The following is a 16,389-nucleotide window of genomic DNA, read 5'->3' on the forward strand; positions in this document are numbered from 1 at the left end:
CGATGAGAAGAGACGATTTTTATTTGCGTTTAGACGAGCATTCTCAGGGGGAAATCTTTGTTTATATGATGACGCAAGAGTGTGTGATATTCGATTGGATATGCATTCTAGACCGCTGGGCGGTGGTGTGATAGAACCCCGGTACGTCACGCGCAGACATTCTAATTTGACAGTTTAGCCAGAGAGGTAATCAAGGATCTTTGGTTTAGCCGTTTAGACGGAGACGCAACCCGGGTCGTCTTCAAAACTCTACACTCTGGAAGGAGTCTTCCGATTTTTGCGTCTTCAAGCCCCGATGCTGGGGTCGCCGTGTAAACGAAAGGCACTTATGATAAAATATTTTGTCGTCTTCCTTCGCAATCGTCCTCGTATAAACGGCCCCTTAGTGAGTGCAACACAGCACGGGTCTTAACCTGCTTTATCCAGAGGAAGACATTTTTGGAAGCAGTGACAAAAAGCCTATCATGGACCTGGCTGGGAAATGCGACCGTGGAGTCGGCATTCGTAGGCTATAGCCTGTCGCTGCAAGTACTTCTCCAAACTCAAAAATAAGTAGACATAAAAGTGGACTGTCAGAGAAGCACAAAATACTAAAAGTCATGCCGAGTGTCCTGTTTGCTCTTAAACTTTCCATCACAGTTGGTGCATTTACCACTTCGTAAATGTGTTAGAATTTCTTCTGTAGGCTACTTTAAAGAACATTTTGAGGGATCACATAGCCTATGTGCAATATTGTGAGTTATTATCAGTATGTGTAATTTGCTTTTGAGCAGGATCTTACAAGAACATTTCAAAATGAATGGAAAGACACAGTGAAGCCTATAGCCTAGGCTTGTTAGTGGTGAGTCTATTATAGCCTATTTACTTGTATTGTAGCCTATGCAACGCTATTCTATTAAAATGATATTATTCTAAACATTGTGTGCTAGTTTATTCAACGGCTCTGACCGCTATGTTCTTGCACTATTTCCCCCCTTGATCATATTGATTCAGTTATCCAAAAGGCTCGAAGGATGCTCTTTATTATATGGCAAAATAACGAATAAAAGTGAGGTGAGGTGAGGTGCCCCCCCCACCAGTTGCTCTCTTTACCGACGGCTGCCCTGCCCCAACAAATCACACCTTCCCACCAGCTGTGACAGCTTAAAAGAAGTCGAGATGACTCCTAACTCACAGACCTATTCACAAACCGGTTTTGTGGCATTTCGCCTGTTTTGAAATCCTATGCGGCTACAGGATCTTGCAATCGTGAGGAAGCAATTTTGCATTGTAGGCATAACTAACATGCAATAATACCACCAACAACAACCAAAACTAGGCTACTCATTGTCAACATGTAAATTAAATGTAACATTATTGTGAATCAAATTAAAATGTTCTCTTTAACGTAGGCATAGGCATAGTAACAGATTAGGCTAATTTAATAATGTTACAAAGATACTACATCAGTCCATATGTTTCATTAGGCTACTAGGCTATTTGTTTTGCCTTACTCTTGATTCATTTAGGCTAGGCCTTTTTATTCAGTTATTCATCATCTTCTGTCCTTGTGTAGCGCACGCATTCTCAGACCTGTCACCTGCCACTCATCGTAAGGGAGGTGTTTGGAATCATTCCCGCGTTACAATCATCAGCCAATCAAGGTGGACACTTCAGTCAAGCTCGTGCATGAGTAATAACGTCATCCATAGCAACGAAGACTCACTCACTCTTAGTCAAAGATTCTAGAGCACTCAGCTCCAGAATCTGTTCAGGAGTTGTCATTTTTCCTTACTAAGAGTAGCCTAGGCTAGGTCTGAAAGGCTTTGTGAATAACTTAATAAGAGAAAGTCCTAGCTAAAATCTTTTATTGCTATTTAGGAGTAGCTTACTCCTAGTGGTAAGATAAAAGGCTTTGTGAATATGGCCCCTGGTGTCTAACCCAATGTTTCTCTAGATTTCACACATTTCTCTAGATTTTGCAACGACCTTACATGACACAATGCCATAAAATGCCAGTTTTTAGGACACAGAATAATGTTTGTAATGATACCAGTTAGGCCTACGTTCAACAGTAACATAAGTGTAATGAGCTATTCATTGTCAAAGGTGCATGGTGAAGTGAAATTCTTACTTTGGAAAACAAACATTTTTTTCGTAGCCTACAATGGCCAGTTCAGACAAAGCCGAAATTACTCATTTTGAAACATTTGTATGGTTATATTGCTTGACTTAAATCCCAGAGAGTAGGCTACCGCATCCCACAGTGATGGGCCTAGCTAGCGGTCTTGCGCGTTCAGTGTGGGGTAGGCTATAAACAAGCTGAGAATTTAGCAGTGTCACGTCTGCCTGTCACAGACGTGGGAGGCTGAAGCTTGGGATACAGTTACAGTAACAGTATTTTATTTTACTTCTTATGGAATATTTTTTTTCACTTTTATAAAGGCTTTGTTTGAATGCTGTTGGAACAAATAGTAGTTGATTATAATCACAACTTTCTGTTGCAATATTCTGTGTGTTCTGGACTGCAGATAACTTGTTAAGCCAGTGGTTCTCAAACTTTTTCTTTCATTCCCCACTTTGATCAAGGGGGCATTGACTGATGATAGTGGAGATAACGTGTTATCCCGAGGCCTTTGCAAGTCAGCATCTCCGACGGTAGTCTACCCTATTAAAAATATAGGGTTTTCGATGTCCCAAACGGAGAGCCATACGTTATTGTTAACAATCTCTATGCTACTCACCAAAATGTAGGCATGGGAACATGATGAAGTATCCAACTGTCGTGTGTTAAATTATTGTGATTACGAGCCAGTGGTTTTCAAACATTATGCGTGACTCTGACATCTAACGAAATGCAACAGACTCATATCGTCTTTGCGCGTCTGCAGAAGTTAGCCAAATATGAATGTAATTCTACGGCATAAAGCAGATGTATTTGTTTATTGTACAGAAAAATAAAAATGACATGTCAAGCAGTCAATTGACTACATTTTGTTATTGAATTCGTAGGCTGGGATTACTCTCGGCAACAATTATGTTTAATGGTAGATCCTGCTTTTTCAGAAAGTACTAAAGCTTCCCGCAGCTTCACGCCTCGTAATGCACGAATGAAGTGGTCATTTAAAAGCGATGCCCACTGTATTCAGACAGTATACAAGTAGGTTATGCATATTCTATTTTGGTACTTACTACTAATTAGTATGTAGAGATCAAGGCTTACAAGGTCATTATTAAGATTATATCAATAATAAAGGCCTAATTCATCATGAACAAGAAATTTGTGAATACACACCTAACAAATGGTTAATGTTGCCTAACACATGCCTTACAAGTCACTAATACAGGTATTAATTAGGTATGTATTGGTGGCTAACATGTGAACCTTAAAATAAAGTGTTACCAACTTTTCCTCTGCAAAGATGGAAAATATTATCGAATTAATTATTTCAAACCCACTGAATGTCTACCTATATGACTAAGCTATCTGATGACAATTACGGATCATCATTCATTTAGTGTTGAGATGTTGTTCATTGAGTGAGACAGTAAGATCCAAATAGTGGGGATAGCCAGAACAGATGAAACACGTTTTAATTAAACGTAATCTACAAAGAGATCGTATCACACTGAAAGCTCATATTTTGTCACTAGCAAATAGCCTATATCGGTCCTTTGTCAAATACAGTTGCATTATCAGCCCTGACCAAAACCGTTCAGGAATTAATGCAAAACTGGAACGTGCCTAATGTTTAATTCTCCCTCCTTTTCGGCACGAATGAAACAGCATGAGAGAGCATGAACCATATTGTTTCTCCCGTTTTGTATTTGCCAAATTTGACAACAGTCTACATTCAAATCATAGCCTACTGTACTTCCAGGTAGCGGGGAACATATTTTTTGACCAGGGGTGCTGAATAACAAAATAATCATGGATGTCCGACGATTTCTCCCCCAGCATATGATTCGAATTTAGACAGCTAAATTTCACCGCCGTGTAGGTCTAAGAGTGAGAAGTTGCCCTGGGCAGCCACATTCCACTGCAACTATGCGCAGCACTTGCCACTCTGACTCATCAATAAAAACTGTGCGCGCACACACCAGTCCCTAGAAGCGCACTTGACTTAACATCATAAACCTATTTCAGTAGGTTATATAGCCAGAGAATGTCCGTAGACGGGCTCTGATATAGCCTAGTCTAAGGTAAATTCCTTTTCTGACTTCTTTCTCTTTATCGCCATGGAATTTAGAATAAAGAATAACGTTTGCGAACCGTTCTGGTTTTGTTGCCAGCATAAAAACAAGCTTACCATCGGCCTATCCGCAAATTTTAAACACAAGGGATTAATTGAACGATGACGAAGTCGGACATATAGGCATAGTTCATATTGGGAAAAAAGTTATACAATTTGGAACTCTCCCCACCGCAGTCTTTTAATGCCATCTAATCATAACGTCGTCAGTCTGTCTCATATACTTAAGCCCAAATCACCCCAAGATTCGCAACGAGATGAGCAGCAACTTGATGCAACATTCTAAAACCTTGCAACTGTGACCAGACATGTGAATGCTTGCGCGACGGCTTGTAACGGCGTGCAACATCTAATTCACACTGCTGTAACCTCCTTTCTGTAACGGTTTTCGTGCCATTGCGAATCTTTAAACAGGCGATCTGGCGGGTTTTAGAAGATTAAATACAATCGAAACTAAAAACAGACCAGGCCTCTACTGGAGACCCGCCTTTAACCCAAACCTGTAGCCACGCCAGGCGTTTAAAAGAGACAGGCGTCTCTTAGGGACTCGGCGATTATTTTAAGTTTTACGGTAAACTGGAAAGAGCACATCTCGCCTTCGCACACATTAAAGGCCATAACGATACCATTTAGTTTGCATAGGTTTGCTACATGGATTCACTGGCTTACGATTTTTGGTTCAAGTCCTGGACAAACTTGTTAGCCTCCAGAACAGACTGGATCCATGTCTTCTCGCCGCTGGGGAGGGTGATACGGAGCTTGGCTGGGTACAGGAGAGCCGGTTTGTACCCGCGTCTGTAAAGTTCCGCCATGGAGTTTTTGTACTCGGCTCGTTGCTTCAGTACGTCGGGGCTGTAGTCTTCGTAGAGTCGAATCTTGTGCTCCTTGTAGAACAGGTCACCTCATCTACGAGCCTCCCGGACGAGCAGGTCCTTAACCTGTTGAGGAGTACGGTCACAAATATGTGATCAGATGCAGCTGGGCCCCTGGGAGTACGATCACAAATATGTGATTAGAACGTTTTCGAAAAAGGTTCTATAACATGACGCAACAATTACCCTCAGGGACTTTTCTGCCATTAAACAATTTTAAGAACACTGAAACTATAGAGCGCCAGCAATAGAATTCTAGAAGGAGCCAGGAAAATAATTCACTCTCTGGGGAACGGCATTGTCTTAAAGAATTCACTCCTCAACAGGTTAACTTGGAAGCGATGGAGGCGTAGGATGACAGGTCGCGGCTTATCTCATGTAGCAGGCTTGGGTGCGAGGCTCCGGTGGGCCCGATCGAGCTCAGGGGGTGAAGAGAGGACTTCAGTGCCAAAGACATCCACAAGTAGTTGGGAAAAGAACGTGGTTGGTCGTGACCCCTCCAGCGACTCAGGTAGGCCAATAATCCTGATGTTTTGGCGCCTACTGTGTCCCTCCAGGTCGGCTAGCTTCGTTCTAAGCGACATGTTGTCTTGTTGGAGGGCTGCAGAGGCTTCCTCTAACTGCTGGAAACGATCGACCACCTCATTAGAGTTGTCTTCCAAAGAACTGATCCGCTGCCCATGGTCTGCAACAGTTGAGTGTAATCCGTCCAGTGTGGTTGTCAAGGCTTCAAAAGATGACTTAAATTCTGCAGATAATGCTTTCCTGTGCTCTTCTAACAGAGAGCTAAGTTCTGCTAGCGTGACGCCAGCAGACGAAGAAGAGGCATCTTTATCTTGCTTGCCCGAGACGTAAAAAATAGTCGGTATAGTTACACTAGCCTTTTACAAACTACAATTTTTAGAAAAAGAGAGGTTTTAAAGGTAAACTGAAAGTTAAGTCGTGGGAGCCAGTTGCCTATGCGTCTACTCCGCACACCTCATACCGGAAGTCAAATCTAGGCTACTATCTTAATCGGTTTATACTCAATACTTGACCAATGGCTATTGCATCTGTCTATTGCAAGTGAGAATGTGGCAGGTGATCTACTGTATAGGCTTCATAAAATAAAATAAACAGACTGCTAATGGCCTACAAGCTGATCTGGGGTGCGTTTCCCGTACAACTACGGAGGTTAGCTTTTTACTTACGTGGTACGATGCATCGTTCAACTAACCAAAATGTAAGTTACGACTGTTTCCCAAACTGTCGTACTTACATAGTACTTGTAAGTTTGGACCATGATAGTTTCCAAACTTCAGTAGTCTGGACTAAGGTTAATGACGTTTAGCACGTGACGGGCACACCTGCACAGAACAGACACTTAATGATGGACTGCCTTAGTTTATTCCGTGAAATCTGTTTTTCTCAGGGTCATCAAGTTAATTAATTGGTTCATATAGTTCGCTTTTGGGAAACGCACCCCTGATGTCTGATGTGTGATCAGTGGAATATGGGGAGGGAAGTGGCAGTGTTTTTTTGCGCGTCTGCAGAAGTCAGCCAAATATGAATGTAATTCTGCGGCATAAAGCAGATGTATTTGTTTATTGTACAGAAAAATAAAAATGACATGTCAAACAGTCAATTGACTACATTGCAGTCAAGAAGTAGGGCAAAATTAATTTCTGAAACCAAAGCGTGGGTCATAGTTGTCTAAGCCTCTATTAAGTAGCCTGTTAAAAGGGCCGCTAGATAGTATTAAATCGCCAACAACATTGTTTTCTGCAGAAGCCTACCCAAGGCTACAGATTAATTCTGAACAGTTATTTCTCTACTGACTCAATTATCACACAAGACACTGTTTTGATTTGCGTAGTTGCATTACCCCCAACACTGACAATAACGTAGACGTAGCAAATTAACATATTTTTTCGTTTTGTGGAGCGGCACCGGTAGGCTATCAAAGGCAGATTTCGATTTTCGTTACCACCGTGTAGTCAAGCCTTAAGCCATACCCAAGTAGCCTAAATCAAGGTAATGTTTAATTATGCATGATTTATTTTGTTATTGAATTCGTAGACTGGGATTCCTCTCGGCAACAATTATGTTTAACGGTAGCCTCCTGCTTTTTCAGAAGGGGCGGCAGGCAGGCTACTGACAGAGCGATGTACAGTGGCAGAGCGACACACAGTGGCTGAAAGTGGTACTAAAGCTTCACGCAGCTTCATGCCGTGTAATGCGCGACTGAAGTGGCCATTTGAAAGCAACGCCCACTGTAGAGATCAAGACAATTATTTATATATTAGCCTCTGAAATTCTCATTGTGTTGGTGTAAAGGGGAAATCTGAATCTAAACTTGAGTCTATGGACTGTTTTAAGTCGGGTTACATTATTGGAGCTTGCAGGGAACAGACATGTCATACACTGTGATGTTTGCATGAAATGTACCTTTTACCTTTGTGGCAAAGCCTGATTAAAACTAATTGCTAAAACTAGAATGCATTTCCGAGGAACTGCGAAAGTGTGCTTGCTCTGGTGCGGTCACTAACGTGAGCAGACAGTGGAATATGCTACGTTGAACCTGGCATGATCAAAGAATTCTAACAGTGGCTCATTTTTCAAAATCGGGCATACAGGTCAAAGGTTACGTGCATTACGTACATGCCAAATGCCAAAACACATTTTTGCTAGTTGCAGCGACCCCTAGGTCAAAGGGCACCAAATTATATGTGTGGCCTCACAATATAGTCCCAAGTCCCTGTACCAAGTTTTGTTTTGAGAAATGAAAATGTCGCTTAGATATGAGCTAAGTTCCTGTAACTCTAGCGCCCCCCCCTAGTGGTTGAATGTCACCAAATTTACTGTGTGTCCTCAGGATGGGATCCCGAGTCCCTGTACCAAGTTTTGTTTTGAGAAATAAAAATGTCACTTAGATATGAGCTAAGTTCCTGTAACTCTAGCGCCTCCCCCCCCCCCCCCCCCCAGTGGTCGAATGTCACCAAATTTACTGTGTGTCCTCAGAATTGGTTCCCAAGTCCATGTACCAAGTTTGCTTTCTAAACGTGAAAGTGTTGCTGAGATATGAGCCTACTTCCTGTGATTATAACACCTCCTAGTGGTCAAAATACACCAAATGTATTGTGCGTCCTCAGGATGGGGTCCCGAGTCTATGTACCAAGTCTGGTTTCAATACGTGAAAGCGTTCCTGAGCTATGACCTACTTCCTGTTTTGCGGCTACGGATTTTGTTTGGCTGTAACGGCAAACGCTTTCAAAAATCAAAAATCCTTCTGGTAACTTTTGTGAGGCATGGTCTGAAGATATGTCAAGTTTCGTGAAGATCAGACAAAATTTGTGACCTAGAATTTGGGTCCAATTGAGTGCCTGTCACTTAAAGGCGTTTGTTAGGGAACCCTTGCAATTTTAAAGGTGCTCTAAGCGATGCTGGGCAACGTCACTTCTGTTGACTTTTCAAACAAAACAGAGAGCTAGCTCGCTACTTCCTCCCCCTCCCCCCCGTGCTGCTCCCGTGCAATTGAAACTCTCCTAAACGCGCATCTCGTATGATTTGCTGGAACAGTTTGTTATGTTTTCATGGGCTAGGTTTGCCCAGGTTGTTTTTGTTGCCATTCTTGGAGCCTGGGCTGTCCACAGAGATCACGTTTTTTTACAGTGTATTCAGGACACAGACAGCTAGCGGTTGGTTAGGTGCTGTTTGCAGTAAGTGACATAAAATGTTTTAGCCTAAAAAACGCCTGGCATCGCTTAGAGCACTTTTAACACAGTTAAATTAAGGGTTTATACTTCTTGAGACAAACAGTTCAAAGTCTTGGAAAAATGTTCCATTTACATCGGGATTTTGCAAACACTTAGTGTCAGAGTCAATAATATTAATAAATCATGCACGAGTAACCTAGTGGAATGAAATGAAAGTCATTGAATTATTTTTAAATTATTTAAATAGTACAACATAAAATGTTATTGTGTGGCGACTGGTTTTGATTTACCATAAAGTACAGGGGCCTTCAACCTTTTTCAGCTCAAGGGACCCTTGGCTCAGGCCATAAGGCTGAAATGTTACCAGCTTTCGTGAACAAATCCATTCAATAATTTGAAGTACCAGTACCAGTACGCCGCCTTCTATGCAATGCTTCTATTTGGCTTTAACAATCCTTTATGTTTTGTTAAATGCACATGCAGAGGAGAGGCAGCAGGCTCTTCATGAGAGAAAGCGGGGAGGGGCAAGGAATGGCTGCTGCATAAGATGTTCAGCTCAATGAAAATTACTGAATTATTTTAAAATTACTTAAAGGCACACTATTCAGGTTTTTTAGCTTAATTTACCTTCATTTAACAGCTTCAGAGTCATTGGGAGGGTTATATGACTTTTTTCGGGTTGAATTGTGGCCGTCTCGCTTTCCCCTAGCGCCTGTGAGCGGAAAAAACACCCTTGCAACTATGGGCCGGCGGGCCGACGGCCTCGGTGACAGGAATTATAACGAGTGTAACAAATTGCTTTACTGCATTCAAATACACATACACGCCAGGCACCGGCTAGAAAAAGGTAGTGATGGAGTTTCTCAGACATTCGTCATGACAGAGCCAGCGAAAAAGAAGCAAAAACCGAGAAAACAGTAAGGAAATTGCCAATACTGCATAGTTTACCTTTAAATAGTACAACATATATCATTATTGTGTGGCGGCCTGCCACACATTAGTCAATGTATCGGAAACACTGATGTTACTGAAAACACTTCTGAACACACTTCTGCTGCTCTTACGTAACTTGCACCACTACAGTATGCCACTTGCATACTTAGGTCAAACAGAACTACCTCAGCCATTTATTGGCCTGACTTTTGCACTATTATATTGACTGTCTACTGTATGCACAATTTCAACTCAAATTTTGCTGCTCTTATTTTCTTCATTGTATGTGCCTTCTTATTTTTACTTTTTATATTGTTTACTTGAATGTTATGTTTGTCTGTGGACCTAATTGGTAAAATATGTCTTGTCTCCACCGTGGGATAGTAGGAAACGTAATTTTGATCTCTTTGTATGTCTTGACATGTGAAGAAATTGACAATAAAGCAGACTTTGACTTTGTTATATATTCCATCCCCTAATACTGTTTTACTGGTTTATTTGACAAATAATCTTTATGGGCCTGTGCTATAAGCACCTTATATGTCTGTTTGGAATTGTTTTGAGAGCCTATTGATGTATCTCAGAATAAAGGAATGTCCACCACATCCAGTGTTGTGTGTGTGTGTGTGTGTGTGTGTGAATATATTTCACTTAACTCATTAAATGTAGCTGGATACTCATGAACGCATCTATAATAGCCACAATAGGATGTGTGTGGTTTGAAATGAGAATAAACAAGAAATAATATTTCCATTAATTGACCATTATAAATTACATAACAATGCACCTTGCTAGCATTAATGCTTGTGTGAAGCTCACATTTCTTTGCCATAATGCAGTACAGAGGCCTTCAACCTTTTTCAGCTCAAGGGACCCTTGACTGAGGCCATAACACCACTTGAGGCCAAAATGTTCGTGAGTGTAACCGAATTCACAAATCCATTCAATGATTTGGATTATCTTTAAAATGTAATGTCTTCACCCAAACTACACTTCACAACCAAAGTTTATGAATATTGGCCCTGTAGCTTTTCATGTTGTTGTATCATACAATAAACAGACAAACCATAATGTAGAGTAGTCTATGTAATCTAGTCTAATCTCATTAACGCATAACATGTGGCATGGCTTCATTCATTACCACACCTAAATCATGGCAATAAGAATAGCATCAGGATTCACACACGTTCATGCTGTGGGCAGTAGCTCAATTTTAAAGGGTGTCATATCAATGACATTGCTTATGATTAAAAAGCAGAGGTGCAGAGTCAATAAAACAAAACAAAACAAAAAAAAAGAAATAAATTAGGCAGGCAAGTGCCAGTTATTGCTGTCTTTGAAAAGTTTTTGTTTGGATGAAAGTAGCTGCACCAATCTAAGTTTTTCTTAAAGTTGTTTTGTGCGCGGGTTCACTGTTGGTCATTGCTTATGGTTAAATCACCTATCACTTATATTGGTTTAGCCTACTATGTGCCAGTCATTTCCATTACAAATATGCCTAATAAAATTTTAGATATTTAATCCCTGAAAAATTGATCACATGAGGCGGCTATCCATCGATAAAAATCACTCGTATTACTCGCACATCCTTATATGTAATCGTGTCATTTTGACCACTGGACTAGCCTTTCTGCTTTATTGCAACAGTGGGCCATGAAAATGCTTGCTAGATTCGGATACAGGCATAATCTATGGACCCTTTCAAGAGAGTTCCATTATCAGCATCATAGTTGGCCCCACAAGACTTACTTTTTAACATTCCATATGTTATCTTAATGTAGAGGAAGTAGATTGGGGCCCAAATAGAACGTTCAACCATTGTTTTTGTTTTTATTGATGAAAGGGTTTATTCTAGCCACGGGTAACGCGAAAGGACTAACTCCATAGTTTTGTTTTGCTTGGTGGAGTGCAACAGTATGACGGTCAATCTTGTAATGAATGTTATGACGAAGAGGCCTGATTAGAGACGTTTGCGCGATGCATGCACTTGTTATCACTGTTAACAACGTAGGGGGACAGCCTCGAGTCAAATGCCCACTAACATCAGGAGATAGTTTTCTTAATGACATTAACATACATAGAAATATACTAAATAAACCATAACTGTGATATCAAATATTTACCGCTATACTGACAATCATACTCGATATAAAATACATAGTGGAAACTAAAGACAAACGTTTGTTGGCAGACTTAGCCTCCCATAACAGGCTAAAAACAAAGTAAACATATGCTAACATTCATTCCCTCGTTGGCATTCATTAAACTCTTCGTTCAAGTACAACCGCTACGTAATTTAAGGTTCACGGCTAACTTACTTGGTTCATCAACGCACACCTTCAAAAACTGTATTCCTGTGGTAGGCTACTGATATTGCAGTCATGAACAGCCACGATGCAAACTCATTACTCCAGAAATAAAACAATGTGCCTTCTCACGTTGGTCCTCTGTGAAATGTAATACAACAGTGCCACCTAGTGTCTAAATGCATTGACATTAAAAGTGTGAAATGGCCGCTGCCTTCCCAGAATGCATTGCAAGTCTTTAAACACCACAAAACAACACAATAACACTTAACCTTCCGTAAATATATTAATTTGCATACTTTTGTACATGTACAAATTTGAATAATACTCTCCAATCAACTTTTGTACTTAAATTTAGAATAATGCTCTCATATCATGACAATTAAGCAAGTTAGATTTCAACACCATTACAGTGCACTGCAGAGTATTATTGCAGTGTTTCCCATACATTGACTAATCTGTGGCGGGGCGCCACGAAATAAATAGATAAACAGATGAATATTCTATGTTTAATTTAATTTAAATTAAATATAAGGTGCGGTTTTTACGCACGCAGCCCTTCCGCTCTCTCTCGTAGCCCGCAGCCCCACTCCACTGCATGTGTATTTAACAAAATATTCACGATTGTTGAAGGATTGTTGTTGCCACATAGAAGCATTGCATAGAAGCCGTCTGGCTAAATTCAATCCGCTTCGCATCGTGACCATGCTGCGCAAATTTGTTCAAAACTGCTGCATTGAAGTGAACTCTGCTAAGGTCTTATCACAACATAGTAGGCTACATTGAAGAGACTAAACTAAGTTAAGTTATGAAATCAAGCAGTAGGCTATCTCAAAGCTAACGTTAGAATACTGTTTGGATGTCAAATTTAGCATGCTTAGCCTACTTACAGTCAATTTCGTTGAAGGGCTCATTTTATTGATTCTGACACTGAATGTTTGCAAAATCCCGATGTAAATGGAAAAGTAGTTTCCAAAATTCAAAAGTGCTTGTCCCAAGGAGAAGTACGAACCTTTATTTTAACTATGTAGAAAATGTTATGAATTGCATCCACACATCAGCAGCCTTTCAACTGTGTTACAATTGCAAGGGTTCCCTCAAACGTCTTAAAGTGACAGGCACTCAATTAGACCTATACACTACCAAGACAATCTTAAATCCCCTTGTCAAAGTCAGCTACCGCCACAAATTGAATCCAATTCTGTGGGAAACACTGTATTGGCATATATATCTCATGGTTCCTAGCTGTATGTATCTGTAAGTCCATACTATCCCATGGCCTGATACTGAATTGAGGTGCATGGCAAGGCTGAGATGATGCTGTGTACAGCTGACCTGCATGGGATTGATGGTGAGACAGACCCACTGGACTTGCAGGGATAAAGCCATAGATAATTTACATTTTATAATAAACATTTTATATAATATTTTTTTTTTTCGATCTTGTGCATCTTCACATTGGAGTTCCGAGTTCATGTACAAAGTTTGGTTTCGATACGTGACCGCGTTCCTGAGATAATACCTAACTTCCTGTTTCGTGGCTACGCCACAGATTTCGTTTGGCTGTGACGGGCAAAGGCTTTGGAAAATCAAAAATCCTTCCTGTAACTTTTGTGAGACTTGGTCCAAGGATCATGTACGTCAAGTTTTGTGAAGTTTGGACCAAATTTGTGACCTGTGAAATTTTAGTTTCGCTTTCTATTCAATCCAATTTGGTGGAAGAACCACAAGGGTCAGTGACGTAATTTTCAATTTCCATACTACACCGGTTCCGGCCGGACGTTCCAGAGTTGGACCGGTAGCGATATCTCAAAAGGTCTTGGAGCAGGAGCAAAAACGCAAAAAATTGCAAAAAAATGTGTTTTTTTATTACAATGATAAAATTGTAGGCTACAGGCCGATGTGCGTTTTATTTGGAGACTGTTTTGCGAGACAGAGACTGAGTTTGCTGCTGATATTCTGGGGATAGGCTACAACAGAGCCAATGTAGGATTTTAGCCTTTTAATATATTTGCTGCATTGGATCAGTCTTTCTAGAACAGGCAAGAGCTTTCTAGCCTCACGTCTGCAGCGCCGCGTCACCCATATACATTAAAACAACCAGCGGATGGCGGGCGGGTGCAGTTTTGAAAATTGGTCAAAAAACTTTGGTGCGGATGGATACGTTTTGCTATGCAGTTACGGTTGAAATAATAGCCTATCCGCGCATCTCTAGTGTGTGTGCCTCTCTCTCTCGCTCAGAGGGGAGGGGGAGGCTGAGGGGTCGATCAAGCATGGATTCTAAACTCTGTGGTGGATAGGATCTACAATTAGGTGTTAATTAATATTATTATACGGCTCTTCACAATGCTAGTAGAACGCTCCATTGACTTGAATGGGATTTCCCAATGTTCTACGGTAAAATATAATTACCGCTGTCAATGGCAACGGGTTTTGTGCTGCTGATCATATCACTCCGCAAGTATTCCGGTCACTTGCATTGGAACTTCATTCAAAAGTGAAAGCAGACGGTTGATCAGCTGTGTTCTAAAGAATGTTTGATTCAAGTTCAGCGTGGTGTTGCTTAACTATTTGTTTTCAGCAAAAGCCAATTTATTAAAACGGTAACAAATAAGTGTAAAGAGACATATCGTGGAGATTATTTTTTTCGCTTTTGGCAAGTAGTCGTATAATAAGCGGGATAATGTATAGAACGCCGGTCATTATGGAAAAATAAGTCCCTTCAGGGCTTAAACAAGACCCTCCCGCCCGTTCACCCCGGACTTATTTTCCCCATAATGACCGGCGTTCTATACATTATCCCTTACTTACTACGCTAACGTCGAAGTACTCCCAAGTGCTATTGCACCACACATTTTAGCTCTCCTGTTTATTCGCTTGGAAAATTGCCACGTTTCATGTTGTGTGACATTTTTATCAACTACTCGTGCAACTGTATTTAAGTAGGGAAAACGTGGATGTGTTTGTTTACTGTTGTCTTCCTCCCTCTATGGCTATGTCTGAGCCCACTAGCAAAGCAACATGCTAACACATTTGCGCCGCGCGTCAGAGCGTTTGAGTGCACCTACCGACACGGGAGAGGTATGACTCAACTCGTGAAAGTTAAGGTAAGAACATATATTACTACTGACATTGGGTGTCGTGTTCCTTTAAGAAGAACAAATATAGCTGCAAGCAGCAATGTGGGGGCCTAGTAGGAATGGCACTGCCATGGCATGAGTAAGCACGCACATCAACTTTGATGACAATTGGACAAAGAACGGCTGAGATATAAGCTCAATTAAGAAAATATAGCTGCAAGCAGCAATGTGGGGCCTAGCAGTGCGCTATAGCAAGAATGGCGTTGCCATGGCATGAGCAAGCACCTCACAGCAAGTTTGATGGCAATTGGATAAAGAACGGCTGAGAAAAAAGCTCATTTACTTTGTTACAACGCCCCTAGAGGACATATTTAGTCCACTTCCTGTTTGGCGGCTTCGTCGCCATATTTGATTGACTGTCACTGGTGAATAAACTTCAAATTGAAAAAATCTGTCAAGTATTGTTTCTGCAGCTCGGTCTGAATATAATCTCTGCCAAATTCTATGAAAATCGGATGAAATTTGTGACCGCTGAAACTTTTTGTAGATGTACATAATGTTGTACATAATGCATTGTGACAGGCTTGCAGAAATATACATCTAAAGTTGACTATCATCCGCTTAACAGTAGTAAACAAATCCATGATATCCATGATAACCAATTAAGATAAGCCAGGTAAAATTAGAACTGATGGCTAGTTTCCATGCTTTTGGTAGAATGACCCTGATTAGTGCCAACCTGGCAATCAAGAAACATGTCATGCAGAAACATGGCAAGAACATAATATTACCTCTTCTCTCTAAAGACAGTCTCACAAAGATACACTCAGAATCCGTACAGGGACAGAATGAAATGTCGTGGAAGAACACATAACAGCTCATTTAATCTAATTTTTCTATCCAACCATAATTCTGACTATCACCATTAAGGCTGATTTAATTTAATACTGTTTGCAAAATTATTTGACTTATTATTCATACTTGCAATGTTGTGATGCAAGAAAACTTTACCTGATATTGAACAGTAGATCAGTCTGGGTGCCACTGTTGATAAATCCTGATAGCCAAGACCCATCTCATTCAATTTTCTGGGCAGGTAGTTCTCCACAAGGACATCACATACCTCTGCCAACTTTGAAATCACGACAAAAAAGATAACATTGCTCCAGTCATACATACAGTAAGTTATAATGTGTAAGACAATAGCTGTGTTCAAAATGTTCACAAGTGCACTATGTAGTGAATCAGCCATTTTTTTGTGGTCAACATTC

At 40.7% G+C, this 16,389-nt stretch overlaps 1 protein-coding gene across 1 annotated transcript in view; it reads right to left on the bottom strand.

Moving 5' to 3' along the window:
• sugct (succinyl-CoA:glutarate-CoA transferase) overlaps nt 1-16,389 on the bottom strand; it is a 192,306-nt gene that overhangs the window by 134,916 nt on the left and 41,001 nt on the right. Inside the window, exon 6 of the mRNA XM_048266346.1 lies at nt 16,130-16,250. Within this exon, the coding sequence (XP_048122303.1) occupies nt 16,130-16,250 (121 nt within the window). The remainder of the gene's footprint in view (nt 1-16,129; nt 16,251-16,389) is intronic.

The sequence above is a fragment of the Alosa alosa genome, chromosome 16 (genome assembly GCF_017589495.1).
Source record: "Alosa alosa isolate M-15738 ecotype Scorff River chromosome 16, AALO_Geno_1.1, whole genome shotgun sequence".
NCBI classification, from domain to species: domain Eukaryota; kingdom Metazoa; phylum Chordata; class Actinopteri; order Clupeiformes; family Clupeidae; genus Alosa; species Alosa alosa.